Source organism: Geotrypetes seraphini, chromosome 2, assembly GCF_902459505.1.
Source record: "Geotrypetes seraphini chromosome 2, aGeoSer1.1, whole genome shotgun sequence".
NCBI lineage: Eukaryota > Metazoa > Chordata > Amphibia > Gymnophiona > Dermophiidae > Geotrypetes > Geotrypetes seraphini.
Window position 1 is genome coordinate 335,181,511 of NC_047085.1, and position 20,539 is coordinate 335,202,049.

A 20,539-nucleotide genomic window follows, 5' to 3' on the forward strand; every position below is an offset into this window, starting at 1 on the left:
ACAAACCATCACTTTAAAAAAAATCAGTTCAGATCTCTTTTTTCATGCTGAAGAATAAACTTGAGGAGACCAGAATGCAAAAGAAAATTACAAGAAACTATTAACCCCACGTATCCTAAAGAGTTTGCTATCTAAGCAGAGAAACCAGCCCTGAATTAACTATTAAGCAAATTAAGCATGTGCTTAAGGAACCAAAGGAAGGGGTGTACCACAGAGAATTTTTCCCCTAGCTATCATGCCCTCAGCTCTTTCACTGCTGTCTGCCACACCCATTATCCAAAATAAATTTCAGTGTTTTTCTAATCATTATAAATATATGTGATGTTTTGTTTCATACAATAGTGATATTTCTCAACATTTATTGAATCTTAAGGCCTGATTCTGTATAGGACACCCAGTCTCAGCAGCCGCCTAAGTGGCTTTTGAGAATCACATACAGGCGCCCTATACAGAATTGCATCTGTCCTAGTGGACCGATGCCTAACCCCGCCTAACCAGCCCAATTCTTTAACAGGCCTCCATGTCAAAGGCGCCACACTCAGCTGAGCAGCAATGGCAGGGACCCCTGAACACCCTCCCCCCCCAACAAGTTGGCTGGCAGAAGGGATGCCCACTCCCTCCTGCCAGTGCCATGGGAGGGGCCTTAGGCATGAGTCAATCAGGGTCTAAGGCTTCTCCCCGATGCATCCCAGAATGCACCAGGAAGAAGAAGGCCTGCCATTTTGCAATAACAGGCCTACTGGCCAGAGGATGTATGCCTCCCTCTGGCTGGACCTTCACTTTAAAAGGTACAGGGGAGTATGGGGGAAGTGGAGGGTGGTCATTCTTAGGGGGTATTCCAGGTGGGGTCTCCAGGTGGGTGGAGGAGGGCTCTGGAAGAGGGGTTTGCCAGGTCACCGGGAGATGCTTCAGGGGGGGGGTGACAGCAGGAGGAATTGGGCACTCCTCCTGCTGAGGGATGCTTCAGGGGGTGGTAGCAGGAGGAATTGGGCACTCCTCCTGTCGGGGGATATTCGGGGAGTAGATGCAGGAGGAATTGGGCATTTCTTCTGCCGGGGAATGCTTCAGGGGGTGGTGGCAAGAGGAATTGGGCACTCATTCTGCCGGGGGATGCTTCAGGGAGTGCAATGGTTTGGGGGGGGTGGCAGGAGGGAGTGAGCATCCCTCCTGCCGGCCAACTTTGTGTGGGAGGGTGGGTTCCCTGCTGCGGCTGCACAGCAGATCGCTGCAGGGAGATTTCCTTGTGATCAGTTTAGCGGCCACGTCCAATTCAAAGGTAGGTCAGCATTTCAATGGCCTATATTTTAGTTGCCTATCACAGCCCTAGGAAGATACCTAGGGCAGCTTAAGCTCACCCAAGGCCAATTCTGGGTGAAACCACGCCCACACCCAGCCTTGGATGAGCTTAAGCATCCCTATACAACTCCTTCAACTGTGACAGATACCTACCGTGTAGGCAGCCTGCCTCAGGGTGATTTTTTTTTTAACATGCATTCCAAGCCTATGACTTCCTACAATCAGGACGCTGTTTATAGAATTTGGCCCTTAATGTCTTGACAGTTAAGCAATGGAAAGGCAGAGGGGCACCACTGCTGGGTTGTGAGTAGGGCGTCAGTGGTCCTTAATCCAGCCCAGATAGAAACAATGGTGTTGATAAAGCATAGATGGCATAGGTAAGGTGGAAATATGAAGATGGAACAACAGGAGGAATTTTCATATGGTCAAAGGCAGTGAAGTAAAATTTTTCACACAAGTAGATCTTGAGTCTTTAAGCAAGCAAGAAATGTATTGACCAGATAGAAAGGAGTTGAAAGGGAAAAGAGAACAGAGGTCGAGTAAAAATAATGGATCAGAGGCACAAAACTAGGGTTTGGTGATCTCACCAACCAACAGATGAGGGGTAGATGACAGAACAATAGTTAAATAGTAATTAATTACTTAATACCACATCACCGAGGCATACCTCGACTCACACTGGCTCCCAATTCAAGCAAGAATATTATTTAAATTCTACTGTCTATTATTTAAATCCATAAATGGTGACGGCCCAGCCTACTTGAACAAAAGCCTAATCCAAACTACCACAACCAGACACAGGAGAACCCAGACACCATTCACATACCCTCCAATCAGAGACATCAAACTGAAAAAAACTGTACGATGGCCTTCTAGCCACATAGGCAGCAAAACTAGACCACCAACTCTCCAATCTACTAAGCGTGACCCCAGACTACAAAACTTTCAGAAAAGAAATAAAAACCCTGCTATTCAAGAAATCCATGAAGACTAACACTGTATGAAACCTTTCAATCCTCTGAAGCAACTCACTCTACTCTGTAACACCTCTGGACATGTCCAGAAATCCTCTTCTGTAATCCGCCTTGAACCACAAGGTAATGGCGGAATAAAAATCACTAATGTAATGTAATACACATACACACATATATATATACATTTATATATATATATATATATATATACATACTGTATGTCATAGTGATTACTGTTTATTATTCTCTCATCTATCTTTCAGCATATATATTTTAGCACTTTATTAATTACTATTTATTTATTCTTCTTTCATCCACTCTTCATTTGTTTATTAAAAAATTGTTCATCAGTCATATTATCTTATTATATAGATCATCATAAAACCTGATGTGTTTTGGTACATACTTGCATCAGGGCTAGTATTAGAAAAATCAAAACATGTCCTGGATATGCTTGTTATACCATAACCTTTTATCTTGTTTGCATGTCAATGAGATCTACACTGAAGCATTTACTTTGGGGAGAGGAACTAGGCAAGGCTGTGCTTTGTCTCCCCTGCTGTTTGCACTAACTATGAAGCCTCTGGCCCAATATGTTCACACTAATCCCATGATACAGGGAATAAGGTTGGGAAGACAGAAACACATTTTGCTCATAGTGCAAGACCTGTTAGGGACCTTGAGAACTATTACCCAATCCTTAATAGAGTTTGGGAAACTCTCTAGGCTTAAAACAAATATGTCAAAGTCTGAGATTTATAACATCAATTTGGGAAAACAAATGGTTGATTTAGTGAAACAAGACCACCCTTTTACCTGGGCCTCTCACTATATATGGTACCTAGGAGTCTCTTCACTGTCACTGACAATTGCCCAACCTGAGGGACATTCTAGTGGCTTCACTGGCTGATGCTTCTCTAGTGTTGGGAGTGGACACTTATATTGAACTGATTCAGCATGTCTTCATAGAGATGATGGTATGTTTATAAAGTAATAGTAGACCTATGATGTTATATTACTTTAAGATACTGGTAGTAGCACAAATTAATTAGCTGCCCTGTGGTACTTTAGCAATTATTGGCAGTTTATACATAATTGTTATTGCCAGTCTTATTTAACTGAAGTTTTTCCATCTTTTATATAACATTTAAAAGGCCAAGTGGTCGACAATTTGAAGTATAGCTCTATAAGAGGAATGTTTAACTCAGTGGCATACTAAGGGGGGGAGCGTGGGGGGCGGTCCGCCCCAGGTGCACGCCTTGGGGGGGTGCACAGCCGGCCTGGTTTTGAAGGCGACGTCGGACGCTTAACTGTCCTGTTCTCATTGCATGTAATGCCGGCCCTGCAGCTCCGGACTTCCCCACACCTGCCCGACCCCCCTCCCCCGGATCGCTATTATTTTAAATGTTATAGCCGCGGCGCTGTATCCATCAGTGGAGACGTCTAACCTCGGCCTGCCCCGGAACTCTTACTGCAACAGTGACTTCCTGTTCCTGCCTAGACGGGCGGTTGCTGCAGTAAGAATTCCAGGGCAGGCCAAGGTTAGACGTCTCCACTGATGGATACAGCGCCGTGGCTATAACATTTAAAATAATAGCGATCCGGGGGGGGAGAAGGTGTGGGGAAGTCCGGAGCTGCAGGGTCGGTGTAAGAGTTGATGGTGCTGCAGGGTCCCGCGGGGGGAGGGAGGAAGGAAGTAGAGGAACCGAAGCATGGCAATTTTGGGGGAGCAGGTGTAGGGAAGTCCAGAGCTGCAGGGGAGAGTGTTGCTGTACCCAGCTGGAGGGAGAAGGAAGATGAGGGAGGGAATGAAAGAAGATGCCAGGGCTTGGAGGGAAGGAGGAAGGTATGCCAGACTAAGGGAAAAGGAAGGGGGAGATGTGAGAGCATGGAGGGGGAGGGAAAGATGGAAGAAAAGGAAAGGAGAGAGATGCCAGAGAATCAGGGAAGGGAAGATACCAGACTATGGGGTGCGAAGGAAAGAAAGGAGAAGAGAGAGATGCCAGAGCATAGGGGATGGGGTGGTGACAGAGTAAAAAATGGAGAGGTGGCAGAGCTGGCTGGCTTTGGGGGTGGGCAAAATCTGGAAGGCAGTGGGGGGACATAAGAAAGAGGCACTGGGGGCACTAAGGACACAGGAAGAAGGCATTGGGGGCACTATGGACACGGGAAGGAGGCACTGGGGGCACTAAGGACATGGGAAGGAAGGAGGGAGGGAATAGAAAGGGACAATTGTTGGGCCTGAGTGCAGAAAGAAAGAAAGGATACACAGTCAATTAATAGATGTCCCCTTTTGATGAAAAAATAAATGGTCACGTTACTACTGACTTACTTTCTCTTCAGCAGAGTTGGCAGCCGCGCTGAGGTGCAGGAAGGTCCCGCGATGACTCGTCCGCTGGCTCTGCTCTGGAAGAAGTAAGTTACGTCGGAGGGGTTGGACCCGGCAGATGCAGTCATTGCGGGACTTTGCCGCAACTCCCTGCGTCTGCCGGGTCCCCCCCTCCAACATAACTTACTTCTTCAAGTTCAAGTTTTCAAGTTTATTAGGATTTGATATACCGCTTATCAAGGTTATCTAAGCGGTTTTTACAATCAGGTACTCAAGCATTCTTCCAGAGCAAAGCCAGCAGACGAGTCATCGCGGGACCTTCCAGCATGCGGCTGCTGAGTCCGCTCTCGAGCAAGTACGTCAGAGTGGGGTGGACTGGCAGCAGGCAGCTACAGTCATCGCAGGACCTTGCTGCATGAAGGGAGAGAAAGGAGCTGGAATGGAAGAGTGGTGGAGGGAAAGAAAGGGGGCAGGGTGGTATGGAAGGGTGGTGCTGATGGAACTGATGTACAGAGAAAGGGGAGAGACATAAGGGGGAAGGATATTGGAGGGAAAGAAAGAGGGAAGATGCTGATTGAAGAGGGGTGGATGGAGGGAGAAAGGGCAGACATTGGATGGTAGGGGGGAGCCTATGCTGGATGGAAGTGCAGATGGGAGAGATAAGGGAGCAAATGCCAGAAAGAAATGGGAGGAGAGAAAGAGGGGAGCAGATGCTGGATGGAAGTGGACAGAGAGAGGAGAAGGTACTAAATGGAAAGATTGGAGAAAGAGGGTACATGATGGAAGGAGGGGATAAATAAAAGGAGGACACATGATGGGGAGAAAAGGATTGAGTTAGGGAAACACTGGAGGGGTGAGGGAAAGAGATGGCAAGCATTAGGTAGACAGTAAAAAAGGACATTGATGAGAGGGTAGTAAGAACATAATCTAGACAGATGCAGAAATTAAATTGAAAAGGGAAATGAGGGAAAAAAGGGAAAGGGATTGCAGAGGAGAGGTGTGGGAGAGGGAAAGAGAGGAGAGAGATGCCAGACCAATGGGGGTGAAAGGAGAGATGGAAGGGGGAGGCATACAGTTTCTGGAAGGGGCATAGAAGGAGAGAAGATGCCATATAGGGGAAGAGAGACGGCAGACAGTGGATGGAAGGAAGAGAGTTACAAGAAGATGAGGAAAGCAGAAACCACAGAAAACAAAGGTAGAAAAAAATTTTCTATTTATTTATTGCTTTAGGAGACATGTGTCACTGTTTCTGTGAAGCACTGTATGCAGAGTCCAGCTTCTTGCTGGTTCAATTTAACCTTTGTCAATGTATTTCTATTTTATCCCCCCTTTTACAAAACTGTGAAGCGTTTTTTAGCACCAGCCGTGGTGGTAGCAGCTCTGATGCTCAGAATTCTATGAGCATCAGAGCTGTTACCTCCGTAGCTAAAATCCACACTACAGTTTTATAGAAGAGGGAGGGGTTAGTTTGTGATTACATATTCTATACTAGGTGAAGGTGTGTTCTGTGTGTTCGAAAGAAATGATTTTTTGTTAGGATTGACTGCAGGATTGATCTGTACTAGTCTGGCTTGTTTAGTTTTACAATGGGTGTATTGATGTTGTACTGCTCATTGCAGTATGTAAGATGCTGCCTTTTCCTAGGTACTCATGTGTGACGTGTGGATTGTTACTAAAAATCATGTTTTCATACAGATGGGGGGGTGTCAAAAAATGAAGGGCCCCGGGTGTCACATATGCTAGGTACGCCACTGGTTTAACTATTTTGGATATGAATTACAATTGCTTCCTCTGAGGAATTATATATTGATTGGTTTGCTAACAATTAATGTAACACCTTAAAAAATTTGCATATGATAATTCTTCCATTAAACAACTAAAACAGAAAAAGGCATGAGCATGAAGAATGGGTCCGAGGTTCTATGGCCTGATGGGCCATCCTCGGAATTCACATGTTACAATATGTTAACTATTAGCACTGCAGATACCATAGCACAGTTAACACTATCTCAAGAAATGTAGCACACTGTATCACATGTTATCAGCCATGTAGTTAACACACAGAAGTAGCTTTTCTCTAGTTAACTGCGCAGCAAAATGTTGGGAACACCCTCAACAGTTAACACAGAGGTTTTACAGTGAGGTGGCATTAATCTTGGCAACTACTACGGCGTAACTACAGAACCTTAATTTAGCTCAGTAAATAAATCCCAAAATAATCTATTTAAAATCTTAAATGTCAACAGAAACGCATAACTGTCTGGTGCAAAAGTTCTCACTGTGACATGATGGTATGTACCTTGCCAGTAGGCTTGTACAGAGGCTGAGTAAGAACAAAGTATGGGCAGTGAATGCAAGTGTGCACATAGATGATAAAATATTGTAATCTATGTGAATACTTTAATAATCTAGGAGCAGACAATCTCGCATTATTTCTCTCCCTTCCCCCCTACAAAAACAAACAAAACAACAATAGCACCAAGTGATTAAGGGAGTGACCTCTGAAGGAAATTATAAACCTATGTTTTCTGCTGTTATGAATTGTACCGATGCTAGCAGGGGATGGAAATGAAAGAGATTACTTAAATGTATGCTTTCTGAAATTGCTCATTAGGTACTGTGCATAATATCAGTATGTGAAAGGGTATACAATGATTTAAAATGACAGGTGCACTTGGATGGGCAACATTTGCAAAAGCATGTGAAGACTTGAGAGGTCAAGTTCTGACCTGACAGATTTCTGCTAAATGTGCATGCTTGGAATATATCATTTTATGTCCAAGTGATGTGATTAAGTATAACATTACTACAAACCATGTATGTATTTTTCAGGGTGTATCTATGGAAATCACAGATCTGTAACATTATATAAGGTAACTGAGAGGTTTTGTTCAAAACGTTCAAAAGGCATCCTCAATCGGTACTTAGACATCCTAACCGCATTTCTGGACCTCCAGCGAGGTGTCCCTGCCTCTGTGCGTCCAGAGCTCGAGATTGGCATGGTGGAGGTGTGTTATGGGCGGGCCTAAGGGCGGGTTAGACTTGGATGTCTTGCAGCAATAATCAAATAGTCTGCATTTGGATGTTGTCAACATGGTTGTTTTTCTGATCAAAAATGGGGCATAAAGTTAGATGTTCTTGCAGCCTACACGTCCCAGTGGCCCAGATGTCTAGGTAGATGATTTTCAAAATATATATATATATATTTGGACATCCAGCAGTTTGCCATTCAAAAATGGCTGTTTCTGTTCCTCCAGCATTGGACGTCCTGCTGGAAATGTCCAAACTGGACTTAGATCTTTTTAAAAAAAAAAAAAAAAATCCCTCCACATATTGGAGACAGAGGATCTGTTTTTTGGGCTATCTCTGTCTCCCAGCCCTGAAACAATAAAACCCATAGATATATAGGTATAGATACTATATAGATAGAAATAGATATATTCAAGGGTTCTTCAAAAATTGTCAGCACTTTCATATTTTCACAAGAAATGGTTGGGGTGGGAGAAGTGGTAAGAGGGCATGTTAGGAAAAATGTATCACAACACAAGGTGATTATGTGGAAAAGTGATATAATTTGCTGTGGAAACTTTTTGAAGATTCCTCAAACATATTCTATGATGACTAGTTATTGGTGAAAGGGAATCTGGAGACCTTCAACGGGACTGTTTTGAATTGCCCAGAGATAATGGATACAGTTTGGTGCTTGGTGCTTGGTGAGAAATGTATCTTCCTCCAGTATGGCTGGGTCTTTCTGCCTGGTCCCTTCAATGTCTCTGGCTATCTTATTGTAGTTTTCTCCTCCTGTTGGTGCGTAGGCATTCTGAAATTAGGGTAACTTTGAAAGAGGCTTATTTCACTGAATAACTTGGCCAAATACTTCTGCCTGCACTTTTCATATTTCTCTTTCACAGCTGGGAATATTTCTGCTTTAATCTCAGTGTTTTTCTGTGAGTTACTTTGGAGATATTCTTCTTTCCTGTTTGAAGGATCCTCAAGCCCCTCTGGGTGGCACTCCCCCTTTCCTGGTTTGGGGGGGGGGTTTCCAGGTGTCTCCGTTCACCTCTCATAATCCCTCTTGTAGAACACTGCACAAAATTGAGCACTTTTACAAAACCTATAATAGTCAGGAAAGGCTGTAAATCCCAATGTTGATCTCAATGACTATAGACAAGCATTCTCTTTCTGAATTGAGGAATGTATGTGTATTTTTGGTTCCACTCTAGTAGCACCCAAACCATGCCCTTGCCATATTCACATATTGCCGATTTACAGATGTAAAATTGGGGTTTCCACATTATTTTTACATTACTACTACTATTAATTATTTCTATAGCGCTACCAGACACATGCAGCGCTGCACAGAGTCACAAACAATAAGAAAACAGTCCCTTCTAGAAAGAGCTTACAATCTAAACAGGAAAGACAGACAAACAGGATGTCATGGATACAGTTAAGAGGAATGGTTAGTCAGCAGGCTGGGTTGGAGGACAGAGGAATAGAGTTAAGGATTGGAAGCTATGCACCCCTTCCCATTTGCCCAAAGACCACAATAGACAGTACTCACTGTCTGTCTGTGCTTGTGCTAGTCTGCTTCAGCTCTTACAGAAGCTGGAAGTGGAGAAGACATTGCCTCAATCAACCAGACCAACTCCACTTGCTGGGATCTTTGGGTTGCAAATCAAACCAAAGCCCAACCGAGGCCTCAACCTCCATGGATCCACACGCGAGAAGGGGGAGGAATCCACGCAGCTGGTACTCGTTAAACCCTTATGGCGACCCCAGGGTCAAATAGCCTGCGATCAAGCACCTGATAAATCAAGATGCAAGCTAGCTTCGAGCTACTGAATGACCCCGAGCTCCACAAGTCTCAATGCAGGCCGGCTGGATAGGAACTCTGACCCAAGGGTTGCCTTGCCAAGTGCATACCTCTTTCATATATACAGTAGTTGTAAATGCCAGGATTTACATATGTAAATCATGACAAGGACCATAGTTATGTTATGTTACCTATTCAGTTCAAGGTTGGATTATATTATAAAAATTTGGGTCAGTTACCCAGGAAGTTACAGTGGACAATTTGACACAGACATTCAATAGAGTTACTAGTAAAGGTAGATCAGAACATTGGAGATGGTCTAAGGTTATGTAGTGGAACTATCCAGATAGTGTCCTTGAAAATCTCAGTTGGCAGCACTTATCCAGATGGCGATACATGCTTTTGAATACTAACCTTAATGTATTCTCATAGCTATACAATCAGGGCCTGATTCTAGTAACAGTGCCAAGTTAGGCAGCGGTAGAGTGCCTACTGCTGCCTAACTTAATTGTTTTAATTGGTGTTAATTGGCACAGTAATTGACTGTGTTGTTAAAATCAATTAAAAAGTCATTTAAAAAAATGGATGCCATAATCACGTCTACTGAGGTATGTGTTTACACCGGAAATAACCTTAGATGCCGCTACACACCTCTGTAGATGCGATTCTCGTCAAGCATAGGTGCTGGTAATATAGGTCTGCAAAATCCTGGCCTACATTATTGGCACCTATGTTAAATCTCTCAATGGTGCCTATGCATGATTGACACATGGCTGCTGCCATTTTTTAAGGCACTGGCCGATGTAGGCGCTTTTACTAGAATCTGGACCTCATTGTCTTCTGAAGCTGTTTATGGCCAGATTTGGTCAAGACTTCTCCCAAGAACACCACATGGAAGAAATCTCATAGCTGCATTAGTGATTTACGCGCCAGATAGGAATTGAATGGGCTTTGTTGCATTTGCCACACGGGAATCTCTAGCATGCATTGTTAATGGAGCCTGTAAAAATTCTGCAACCTTTACATCATACCAAGTTCAGACTGAAACTGTTTTCAAAATTGGGCTCTTTCATTCATCCCCTCTATGCACAGAATGTAGGGAAAGTTTTCTGGTCAATCGTGAATTTGATATGCTTTTAGAATATAAGCCGTTTAAACCATTTTTCCACATCTGTTCAAAAATGAGAATTTGCATTAAATATATATTAGAGAAACTTACGTTACTGGGGAATTTAGTTACCAAGGAGAAAGAGAGCTAATCAGCATGGACATTAATTATAACAAATCAACCTGTGATTAGTAAAAATAAAAATGATTCACTAATCTCACTACAAATTAAAGAACAATAAATCTGAATTATGTAAATTGGTTTAAAGTATTTACATTCTTGAAATCTGTTTTAACAGATCCTCAGACGGCCTCTGGTGAGGTGGATGGGGTGAATCTGGAAGAAATCAGAGAGTTTGCCAAAGCTTTTAAAATTCGACGCCTATCTCTTGGGCTGACACAGACCCAAGTTGGTCAAGCTTTAAGTGCCACAGAAGGTCCAGCCTATAGCCAGTCTGCCATCTGCAGGTAACATGTCACATAACACATGCTCCTTTCTTTTGATTACAGTAGTGTATATCTGTTGCAGAATCTATCAATACAGTGTGTGTGTGTGTATATGCACATATATAGTATATAGTATATACACACACACACACACACACACATATATATATATATATATATATATATATATATATATATATATATATATATATATATATACACACACACACACCCCCCCCCCAATCATCTTGCTTAATAAATAAAAACAATTTTGGAGATAGTTTATAGATAGAATTTGCTAGATAATATATATGCAAAAGTTTAATTTTATCTTCCCCCATTTAAGTTATTTTGGTATAATATTCTGTAAGAAACAAGAAATCATTTTCTTTCTAGAACTGAGCAGCGATATTTCAAATTCTAAAGACATAATAGTGGTGAATCTTTGTGCTCTGTAATGCAGGAGATTTGAGTTAGTCCCCAACTTGTGGCTGACAGTATTGGCTAGGGAAGGAAGTTGTATTCATTTATTATTTTTCTGTATATATACGTGTTTCCTTTGGAAACTTGGGGCCTCTTCTATTAAACTGCGCTAGCAGTTTCTAGCGCGGGGAGCCGCACTGAATGGCCCGCATTGCTCTGAAGCTCATAGGAATTCTATAAGCGTCGGGAGCAGCGTGGGCCATTCAGCGCGGCTCCCCATGCTAAAAACTGCTAGCACAGTTTAATAGAAGAAGCCCTTGGTGTAGTTTACAATAAATACTCCTAAGCCAGCTAACTGCCAATATTCAGCGGGAGATAACTGGCTCTCTCTCACTGAATATTCCGGTCAGCGAATTAGCTGGTGACTGGCTATGTCACACAACATAGCTGATCACCACCAATATTCATTAGGGCGCTGGCTAAGTTTAGCACCAGATGAAAAGGGCACCCACCTAAAAAGCAGGTCTACCTTTAAGCTTTAGCCAGCCAGCCGATGAATATCAGCTTGGATAGCTAAGTCAGATTCAATGCTTGTGACTGGATATGGCTCTGGCATTGAATATCCAGGTTCACCACCAACCATGGGAGGTAGCTATGCTGCCTCTCGCAGTCTGAATATCCCCTCCCCTCCCCCCCCCCCCCCCCACACACACACACTGAATATTGCTGGATAGCTAGATAAGTGCCATTTAACCAGGAGCTATTCCTGGCTGCTTAAATGGTTTTAAATATCGGGCAGATAGTGTCTTGGATGCATTAGAACAAGGGTAGATGACCTGCAGCTTGCGGGCCAAATGCAACCTGCTATTGAATTTCATGCAGCCCCCTGAGACCCATGAGAAGTATACATACAAAGTGCCATTAATCAGATTTGTGGCAATTTTAAATACTGTATTTGCACATATTTTCAGAATAGCCACTCTGGCAGTTTATTTCTATCATTTTTAGTTAAATATTTACTTATTTATTTATTACAGATGATCTTTGCAGCTCTGTGCATTTCCACGTTCAACATTATAAAAATTGCAGCCCACTAGGGGTAGTACTTACAGTCATAAGGCCCTCTCTGTATTAAGGTTGCCTACCCCTTCATTAGAAGATAGTTCAGCATACACAAATCCAATTACTTACATTCTAAAAATAAGATTTGACACCATCATGTGTATTAAACCAGCAGCCAATGCAGAACCTTCCATACATGGGTAATATGCTCATAACCCTTGGCCTTTATACTTGCCACTAACTGAGTAGCACCAACTGAAGCTGCATTATAATACTGTAGTGAAAGGGAGATGGAAAAATAATGATTTAACCACTGCCCTCATCTGATATTATGAGAGTTATTTTATTTTTTATTTATAAAAATTTTCCAAAATGCATCACTTCTGAAATATCTTTCCATGATTCAGAAATGAATAAACATATACAAGAAATTATTACCTAAATCAGGAAAAGATTCAAACTGTTCATAATACAGGAAAATCAAGATTCCAAGATCAAGAAAAAAGATAAAAAGTACAAAGCTGAGGTATTGATTCACCTGCAGCAAATGCACCGAAGCCCATAGGAATTGAATGGGCTTCAGTGCATTTGCATGGGGTAATCGCTACTGTGGCTTTGTAAAAAGGGCCCATAATCAAAAGTACTCCCCTAATCTGTCTTTCAGCCTATACCTACAATGTACATCACTCTGGGATCTAAACCTGAACTGACACTTCTTTGTTAGCTTCCAAGAAATGTTTTAACTGTTTTGGATTATAAAGCGTTTAAGACTTTTACTTAAATAATACCACACATATACAAGGAAATTTCACAACAAACATTGCCCCAAGAGTTACTACTATGGGATGTAATGCCAAGAACTCCTGTCATCTCTTTTGGGATATTTTAGAGAGATCAGGAAAATTTGCACAATTGACCCAAAAACAGATCATTCATATGTCTGAAGTAAAGTCATAATACACAGTTGAATCACATTATTATGACCACCTGCCAATATCCAGAATAACCACCTCTGGCAGCACAGACGGCAGCTAGAAGCCATGGGAGTGACTCAGTAAGATGCTGGATTATTGATAGAGGTATCTGGAGCCATGCAAATTGCAGTGCTTCTGATAGTTGCTGAAGGGAGCGTGGTGGTAGATCCATTCATCGAACATGTAGATCAAGGTGGTCCCAAATGTGCTTGATTGGGTTAAGTTCTGGGGAATTCAGAGGCCATGGAAGTAGCTGGGAGTCTTGGTTGTGCTCTGTGAACCAGTTGCGAACAATTCTGATGGTATGACATGTTGCATTGTCCTGTTGAAAGATCTCATCAGCCATAGGGAAGACTGTCAACAGTTACCGGTTACTTGATCGGCTAGGATGGAGAGATACCCATATCAGTTGAGAGTGCCTTCCAGAGGTATCAAGGGACCCAGACCATACCATGAAAACATTCCCCAGACCCTAATGCTGCCGCCACCAGCTTGTGTATGTTCAACAATGATTGGGCGCTTGTTCTCATCGGTTTCATTCCTGACATGCCAACATCCATCCATTTGATAGAGTTCAAAACGTGACTCATCGAAGAAGGCAACCTCTACCAGTCGGTGCAAGTCCAATGTTGGTACTCCTGTACAAATTGCAGCCAATTTTTGCAATGAACCCTTGTAAGCATGGGTGCAGTCACCAACCATCTATCTGCTCCAGAGCTCCATTTACAATAAGTTTTGCTGCACCGTCATTTTGGACACACATCTGGAAGCCCCATGATTCATTTGGATGGTGAGTTACTCCATGGTAGTGTGCTGATTGGCCTACACCAGGGGAAGGCAATTCCAGTCCTCGAGAGCCACAGGCAGGTCAGGTTTTCAGGATATCTACAATGAATATGCATGAGATAGATTTCCATCTCAAGGAGGCAGTGCATGCAAATACATCTCATACATATTCATTGTGGATATCCTGAAAACCTGACCTGCCTGTGGCTCTCAAAGATCCTACCCCTGGCCTACACCAACCTGTGCAGCCGAATTTTACCTCTCATATCAATGGTTCATGCTGCCCCACAGTTACCACGTTGGGTCGTCAAAAAGGTTCCGTTCGTCCACTCACAGTATACTTTAACCACAGTAGTCTGTGAACAGTTCCTAAACTCCACCATTTCTGAAATGCTTCCGCCCTTATACTGGTAGCTGATGATCATGCCTTTTTCAATGTCTGATACATCGCGTTTTTTCCGTATGACAGCCACAGTTGCTATATTGGCAACTTGCTGACATCCCACCTTATATACCCACAAAGTTTCTGCGCGACACATTAATTCATTCATTGGTTATGCGTCCCTGATGTCAGAAATAGGCAGTGGTCATGCTAATGTGACTGGATGGTGTATATTGTTGTGGTTCATCTATAATGCAAAGGTTACAATCAAATTGGCTCTCAAGGTCACTATCTCCAAAGAAGACTCCAAAAAAGCAAATTAAATCAAAACTTGCTTGGTGACATTGTTTACTGCCATCTTCTTCTGAGCTCTTCAGAATCAAATAATGTGCCCTCAAAATTGGGAGTAGAGACTCAGGAGGAATTGTAAGTATAAGGTCTGTTCAAAAAGTTCCAGGACTGATTTTATAAAAATTTATTAAACAATCTTACAACTTATTCTATTGGGTCCCTTTCAAAGTACTCCCCTTCCCTACATATATACTTTTCCAGTGTCATTGCCACTTCTGGACACAGTCCTTAAATGCATCTTCAGGAATCGCCAAAAGTTGCTGTGTCAAATTTTACTTTGTCTTCAATGGTGTCAAATCACTTTCCTTTCAGTGTGGATTTAAGTTTAGGAAACAAGACAAAGTCAGCAGGGGCCAAATCAGGAGAGTAAGGTGGCTGAGGAAGAACTGTCATTGCGTTTTTTGCACAAAATTCATGAATTTTGACGGTGGCGTGAGCGGGCGCATAGTCGTGATGCAGGAACCACAACTGCTCCTTCCAAAGTTTGGGCCACTTCCTCCTAATTCTCTTACAGAATTATTTCAACACTTTCAGATAGTAATTTTGGTTGACAGTTTGTCTTTGTGGCAGAAATTCATATTGAACAACGCTGTGAATATTAAAAAAAATGTTAAAATCACTTTGACATTTGACCAAACTTGCCGAGGTTTTTTCGGTTTTGGTTCTCCATCAAGACAATTAAGCTTTGGTTTCCACGTCATAACCGTAGACCCATGTCTCATCATTAGTTATCACTTTATCAAGAAATATTTTGTCTTCATTTGCTTGCTCAAGAAGATTCTGACAGATCATGATGTGGTTGTTCTTCTGGTGGAACAAACTTTGTCACAACATGAGACATCCCCAACTTCTCTGTTAGAATGTTGTGGCAAGAACCAATGGAGATGTTGCATTCCTCTGCCAATTCTCTAACAGTTAATCACCGATTAGCGCACACAAGAATCCTTATTTGATCAACATGATCATCATCAGTTGAGATTGATGGTCTTCCAGTTTGCAAATTGTCTCCCACTGATTCATGACCACTTTTGAAGCGTGAATAGTATTTAAAACAATTTCCACAACTCATGACATGTTCCCCATAAGCCCCATGCTCCCCATAAGCCACTTTCATAAGCCACATTTCATAAGTTTCTGTACTGGTCTTACCCAATTTACAACAGAACTTCATGCTGTAGAGCTGCTCATTGAGGATGCACATGATGAAAAATAGCCGATCATGAAAGCACACTTTCACAAATGCTGCTGTAGTTCAAGGACAAAAACAGATATCAACAAACAGAAAAAAAGGAGGTTACTCATGAGGTTTCAAGCTACTCAATGCTGCCTAGTGCGTCTCAAAAGAACTTCCCATTGGCACACAATTCAAACTGTCCTGGAACTTTTTGAACAGGCCTCATACTTCTATGCAGTATTTATTAACCATATCAATAGGATTAACTAAAGGTGACTTAGGGAAATTCAGAAAATGCAGATGTGTCTAGATAAATTCTCCATATATTCCAACTTCCTATTCACAAAAGCATGATCTTAAAAATGTCTTGAGACAGTTGTTATATTTCCTCATATCTCCCTTCCACAAAACCCACTTTACTCGTAGCTGTTAAATCCTACAACTCTTGTGAATGTTCAACAATTGTTGGAGACAAAACTTTAATATCTTCATTCTGTTTAATCAGCAAAGCTTTAACTGAAGAATTCAAATCATGTAAAGACTCCCAAAGTTCCTCCATGGTTGATCATAGGTCTCTCCAACTCTTTCAAAATTCCACTGGAAGGCTCCTGTACTCCCATCTGAGAGGGAAGTCTCTCTAATGTTATCCCCCCTGAGACTGACCACTCCACCTTCTTAGGAACAGCTCCCTCTCTAGGAATGGAAATTGAATATTTCCGAATAGCAAGCTAGAGGGAGGCTAACTGTGGCATCGAATCCTGGCCTGCTGCTACAAAATCAAGCCATTGCTCACCTAGTATTTTGTAAAGCTAGTATTCTGTAAAGATGCCCTTTCACCCTTGCTGCTGGAACTTGTTAGCCCAGGATGCACCTTTCCATTTTCCCATGCCAGGAGCCTGGATACACGTCACAACGACAATATAGAGCAGTGGTCTCAAACTCAAACCCTTTGGAGGGCCACATTTTGGATTTGTAGGTACATGGAGGGCCGCAGAAAAAATAGTTAATGTCTTATTAAAGAAATGACAATTTTGCATGAGATAAAACTCTTTATAGTTTATAAATCTTTCCTTTAACTGTTAAAGGAAAGATTTATAAACTAAAGATTTTTACGGCATGCAAAATTGTCATTTCTTTAATAAAATTAATATACATTCAATGTCTTTTCCACTATATATATAAATTACATTGAAAATAGAATATGCTATATCATCCACCCCTATCTCTCTCAATAACTCTATCTTCTATCTATAGGTGGCTAAATAGCCTCAGAATTAGGATGACTGCTTTGTCGTATGTATCAATAGCAGTACATTTCACCAGTTTCAATCATAGGCTATACCACCTCCCCCCTCATTTTATATCTTTTTTTTTAATAACTTTTCTTCTTTATTTTTTTTTCTTTCTATTTACTATCTTAAAACTCAATAAATACTTTTTAAAAAAAATTAATTAATCCATTTGAAGGAGGGCTGAGTTCATAATGTTTTTATCAGAAGCGACAATAATTGTTATACCTAAACAGGGTAAAGATCCTAACCGTGTCGGTAACTATAGACCACTCTCCTTGATTAGCGTGGATGCTAAGATCTACGCTAAATTATTGGTCACCAGATTGCAGAAAGTCCTACCTTCATTGATCTCTGAAGACCAATCTGGATTCATGTGTGGGCGACACTTCCAATAACACGTGCACTTTAACAAACATCATCTCCATATGTCAATCACAGTCTAATAAACTTGCCTTTTTAGCACTGGATGCTAAAAAGACTTTTGACAGAATGGAATGGCCCTTTTTATTTGCAACTTTCTCAAAATTTGGCTTCCCCAAGCAATTCATTCAAATGATACTATGCCCCTACTACTAGATTATGCATTAATGGACATCTCTCTGACTCTTTCTGCCCTACGAGAGGAACTCGACAGGGATGCCCACTATCTCCACTACTGTTTGACTTGGCATTGGAACCGTTGCTGGCTACTATCTGCACAGTTGACTCCATTAAGGGATTTGTCCATGCAACGCTGGAGATTAAACTATCTGCATATGCTGATGACATCATACTTTATATGACCCCCAGACTCCATTCCCTCTGTCTTGAATGTGATAGACAGCTATGCATCGGTTTCTGGCTACAAGCTAAATACGACTAAATCAGAGTTAATGCCATTAAATTGTATTGCAGACAGACATGAAATGGTATCTCATGGCTTTATCTGGAATCCAGTTAAGATTAAATACCTGGGCATCTACGTGGGACCCACGCTGGAAGATATGGAGCAGTATTATATTATCAAAGAATCCACTCAGAAATGGTCCCCTCTTAAATTGACATGATGGGGTCGCTTAGATACCATCAAGATGATATTACCTAAAATAAACTATATACTGAGCATGTTGCCATTTTTGTTCAAACGGCGCATGGGCCATGACATCGAACATTGCCTTAGTACATTCTTGTGGCAGAATAAACAGCCTCGTATCGCATTGCACAAACTGAAACTTGATAAAACTCTGGGGGGGGGGGTAAACTTCCCTGATTTCTTCTTCTAAATAGGCTTGGAACAGCTTGTTGTGTTACATGGATATTATTGTATGTTCCTTTTTCCTTTGTACAACTTGTCTATATCTTGCCTCGTTAACATTTCTCTTTTTGTACTTCTTGTATATTGAAATCAATAAAATTTTTGAACTAAAAAAAATAATGTTTTTATCAGGTTTGAATCCACACTCTTTGTAGATAATTTCATAAAATTTTCTTCTTAAACACACTAGGTTATCTGGAAAAAAATCATAGTACTACTTCATAATCTTCACAGTGTTAGAGGATATAGTATATAGCTCTACAGAGAAGTACCACCATCAAATTCAAATTCAAGTATTCATCCTGACTGCAAAAACATTCAAAACCATTGTATCCTCTTCAGGTATTACTTAGCTTAACAGCTTATCCGTCTTTCTCATTTCACTTTGTAGCCAAGCCGCTTCAATATAGTTCCAATGCGGCCAGCGTTTCGCGATTTAATCTTTAACTGCTGCCATAGGGATTTTTTCAGAATGGTTAGCTAGGACATAAATAGATAAATATCTTTGTTACTACTTCCCTTCTCTTGGTATATTTCACTCGAGATCCATGTTATAAACATACCTTATCCAGCTTCTAACCTGTAGTCCTTCCCGTAGCAATTACAAAAAATGGCGGTGGCGTCTTTTTTACCTTGTTAAACAGAATGGCGTCAGGCCAATCAAAACACAGGAAATGAAGCGTTCAAACTGCACAACATAGAGAGAAAGTGCATTCACTCCCAGTTTTCTATAAGTGGATAATTTTGTCTTTTAATAGAAATGATGCCACTCCATATTTTTTATTAAGTCCGTTTGGAGTCAGAGTATTCAACTTGAAAATCGATTTCTGTTCTTTTTGAGCCTGAAATCTACTGAATTCTCCTCTTCTCCTCCCCTTCAGTACCTGTTCTAAAACCAAAACTTTTAAAGACAAAAAGTCATGTTGTTTATGAATACAATGTCTGGCCAACAAAGCTCCCATTAATTTCTGTTTAATATTACTTTTGTGCTCAGTGAGTCTAATGTTTAGTTTTCAGATAGTTTGTCCGATATATATCATATCACAGGGACATCTAATGGCATACACTACTCACTCAGATTTACAGTTTGTGTTGTGATTAAGATCATATTGTTTTCCATCATATGGATTCACAAAATATTTCGTACATACCATGACCCCACACATTTGACAGCTGCCACATTGACTATGACCTGTCATCACAGTGGACCCTTGTGTATCTTCTTCTGGTAGTACTGACGGGCATAGTAGTTCCTTCAGATTTCTACTCCTGCAATATGCAATCCTCAGTGATTTATCTTTTAAGGAGCCTTCTATGTTCAAAATAGTCAGGTATTTCTTCAAAATACATGGTTTCCCAGCTGTTCGGGGAATATGTCAAAACACATGTGACACAGTCTTCCTGAGTACATTCTCTCTAGAATTCAGGAGCCATTCTCTATCATTAAATAATGCCCTTTTATATGCTTTTTTTATTATCTTCTTAGGATAACCTCTTTTTCAAATTTTATTTTTAATTCCTGTGCTTGTGTTTTAAACTCATCCTTTGAGGAACAGATCCGTCTTAGACGTAGAAATTGTGAGAAAGGTAGTCCATTCTTTAAAGGTATTTGGTGAAAGCTAGAATAGTGAAGCAGAGGATTTTTATCCGTTGGTTTTTTATATATCAAAACCTACCTTTTTGACAAATTCCTCTGATCTACCCTTCCTCCTCCTTTTACCTCGACTCACCCCCAGACTCTTTACCTCCGTATGTAACACTGCCATTTGTATCACCGCTGTATGTAACTTATAGCGAATGTAACTACTCCGAATATACAACCTAGCTGTAAA

General features: G+C 41.3%; 1 protein-coding gene across 1 annotated transcript in view; it reads left to right on the forward strand.

Annotated features, from left to right (window-relative positions):
• Nucleotides 1–20,539, forward strand: part of LOC117354891 (POU domain, class 6, transcription factor 2-like) — a 225,168-nt gene that overhangs the window by 190,581 nt on the left and 14,048 nt on the right. The window contains exon 10 of the mRNA XM_033932847.1: nucleotides 10,822–10,990. Within this exon, the coding sequence (XP_033788738.1) occupies nucleotides 10,822–10,990 (169 nt within the window). The remainder of the gene's footprint in view (nucleotides 1–10,821; nucleotides 10,991–20,539) is intronic.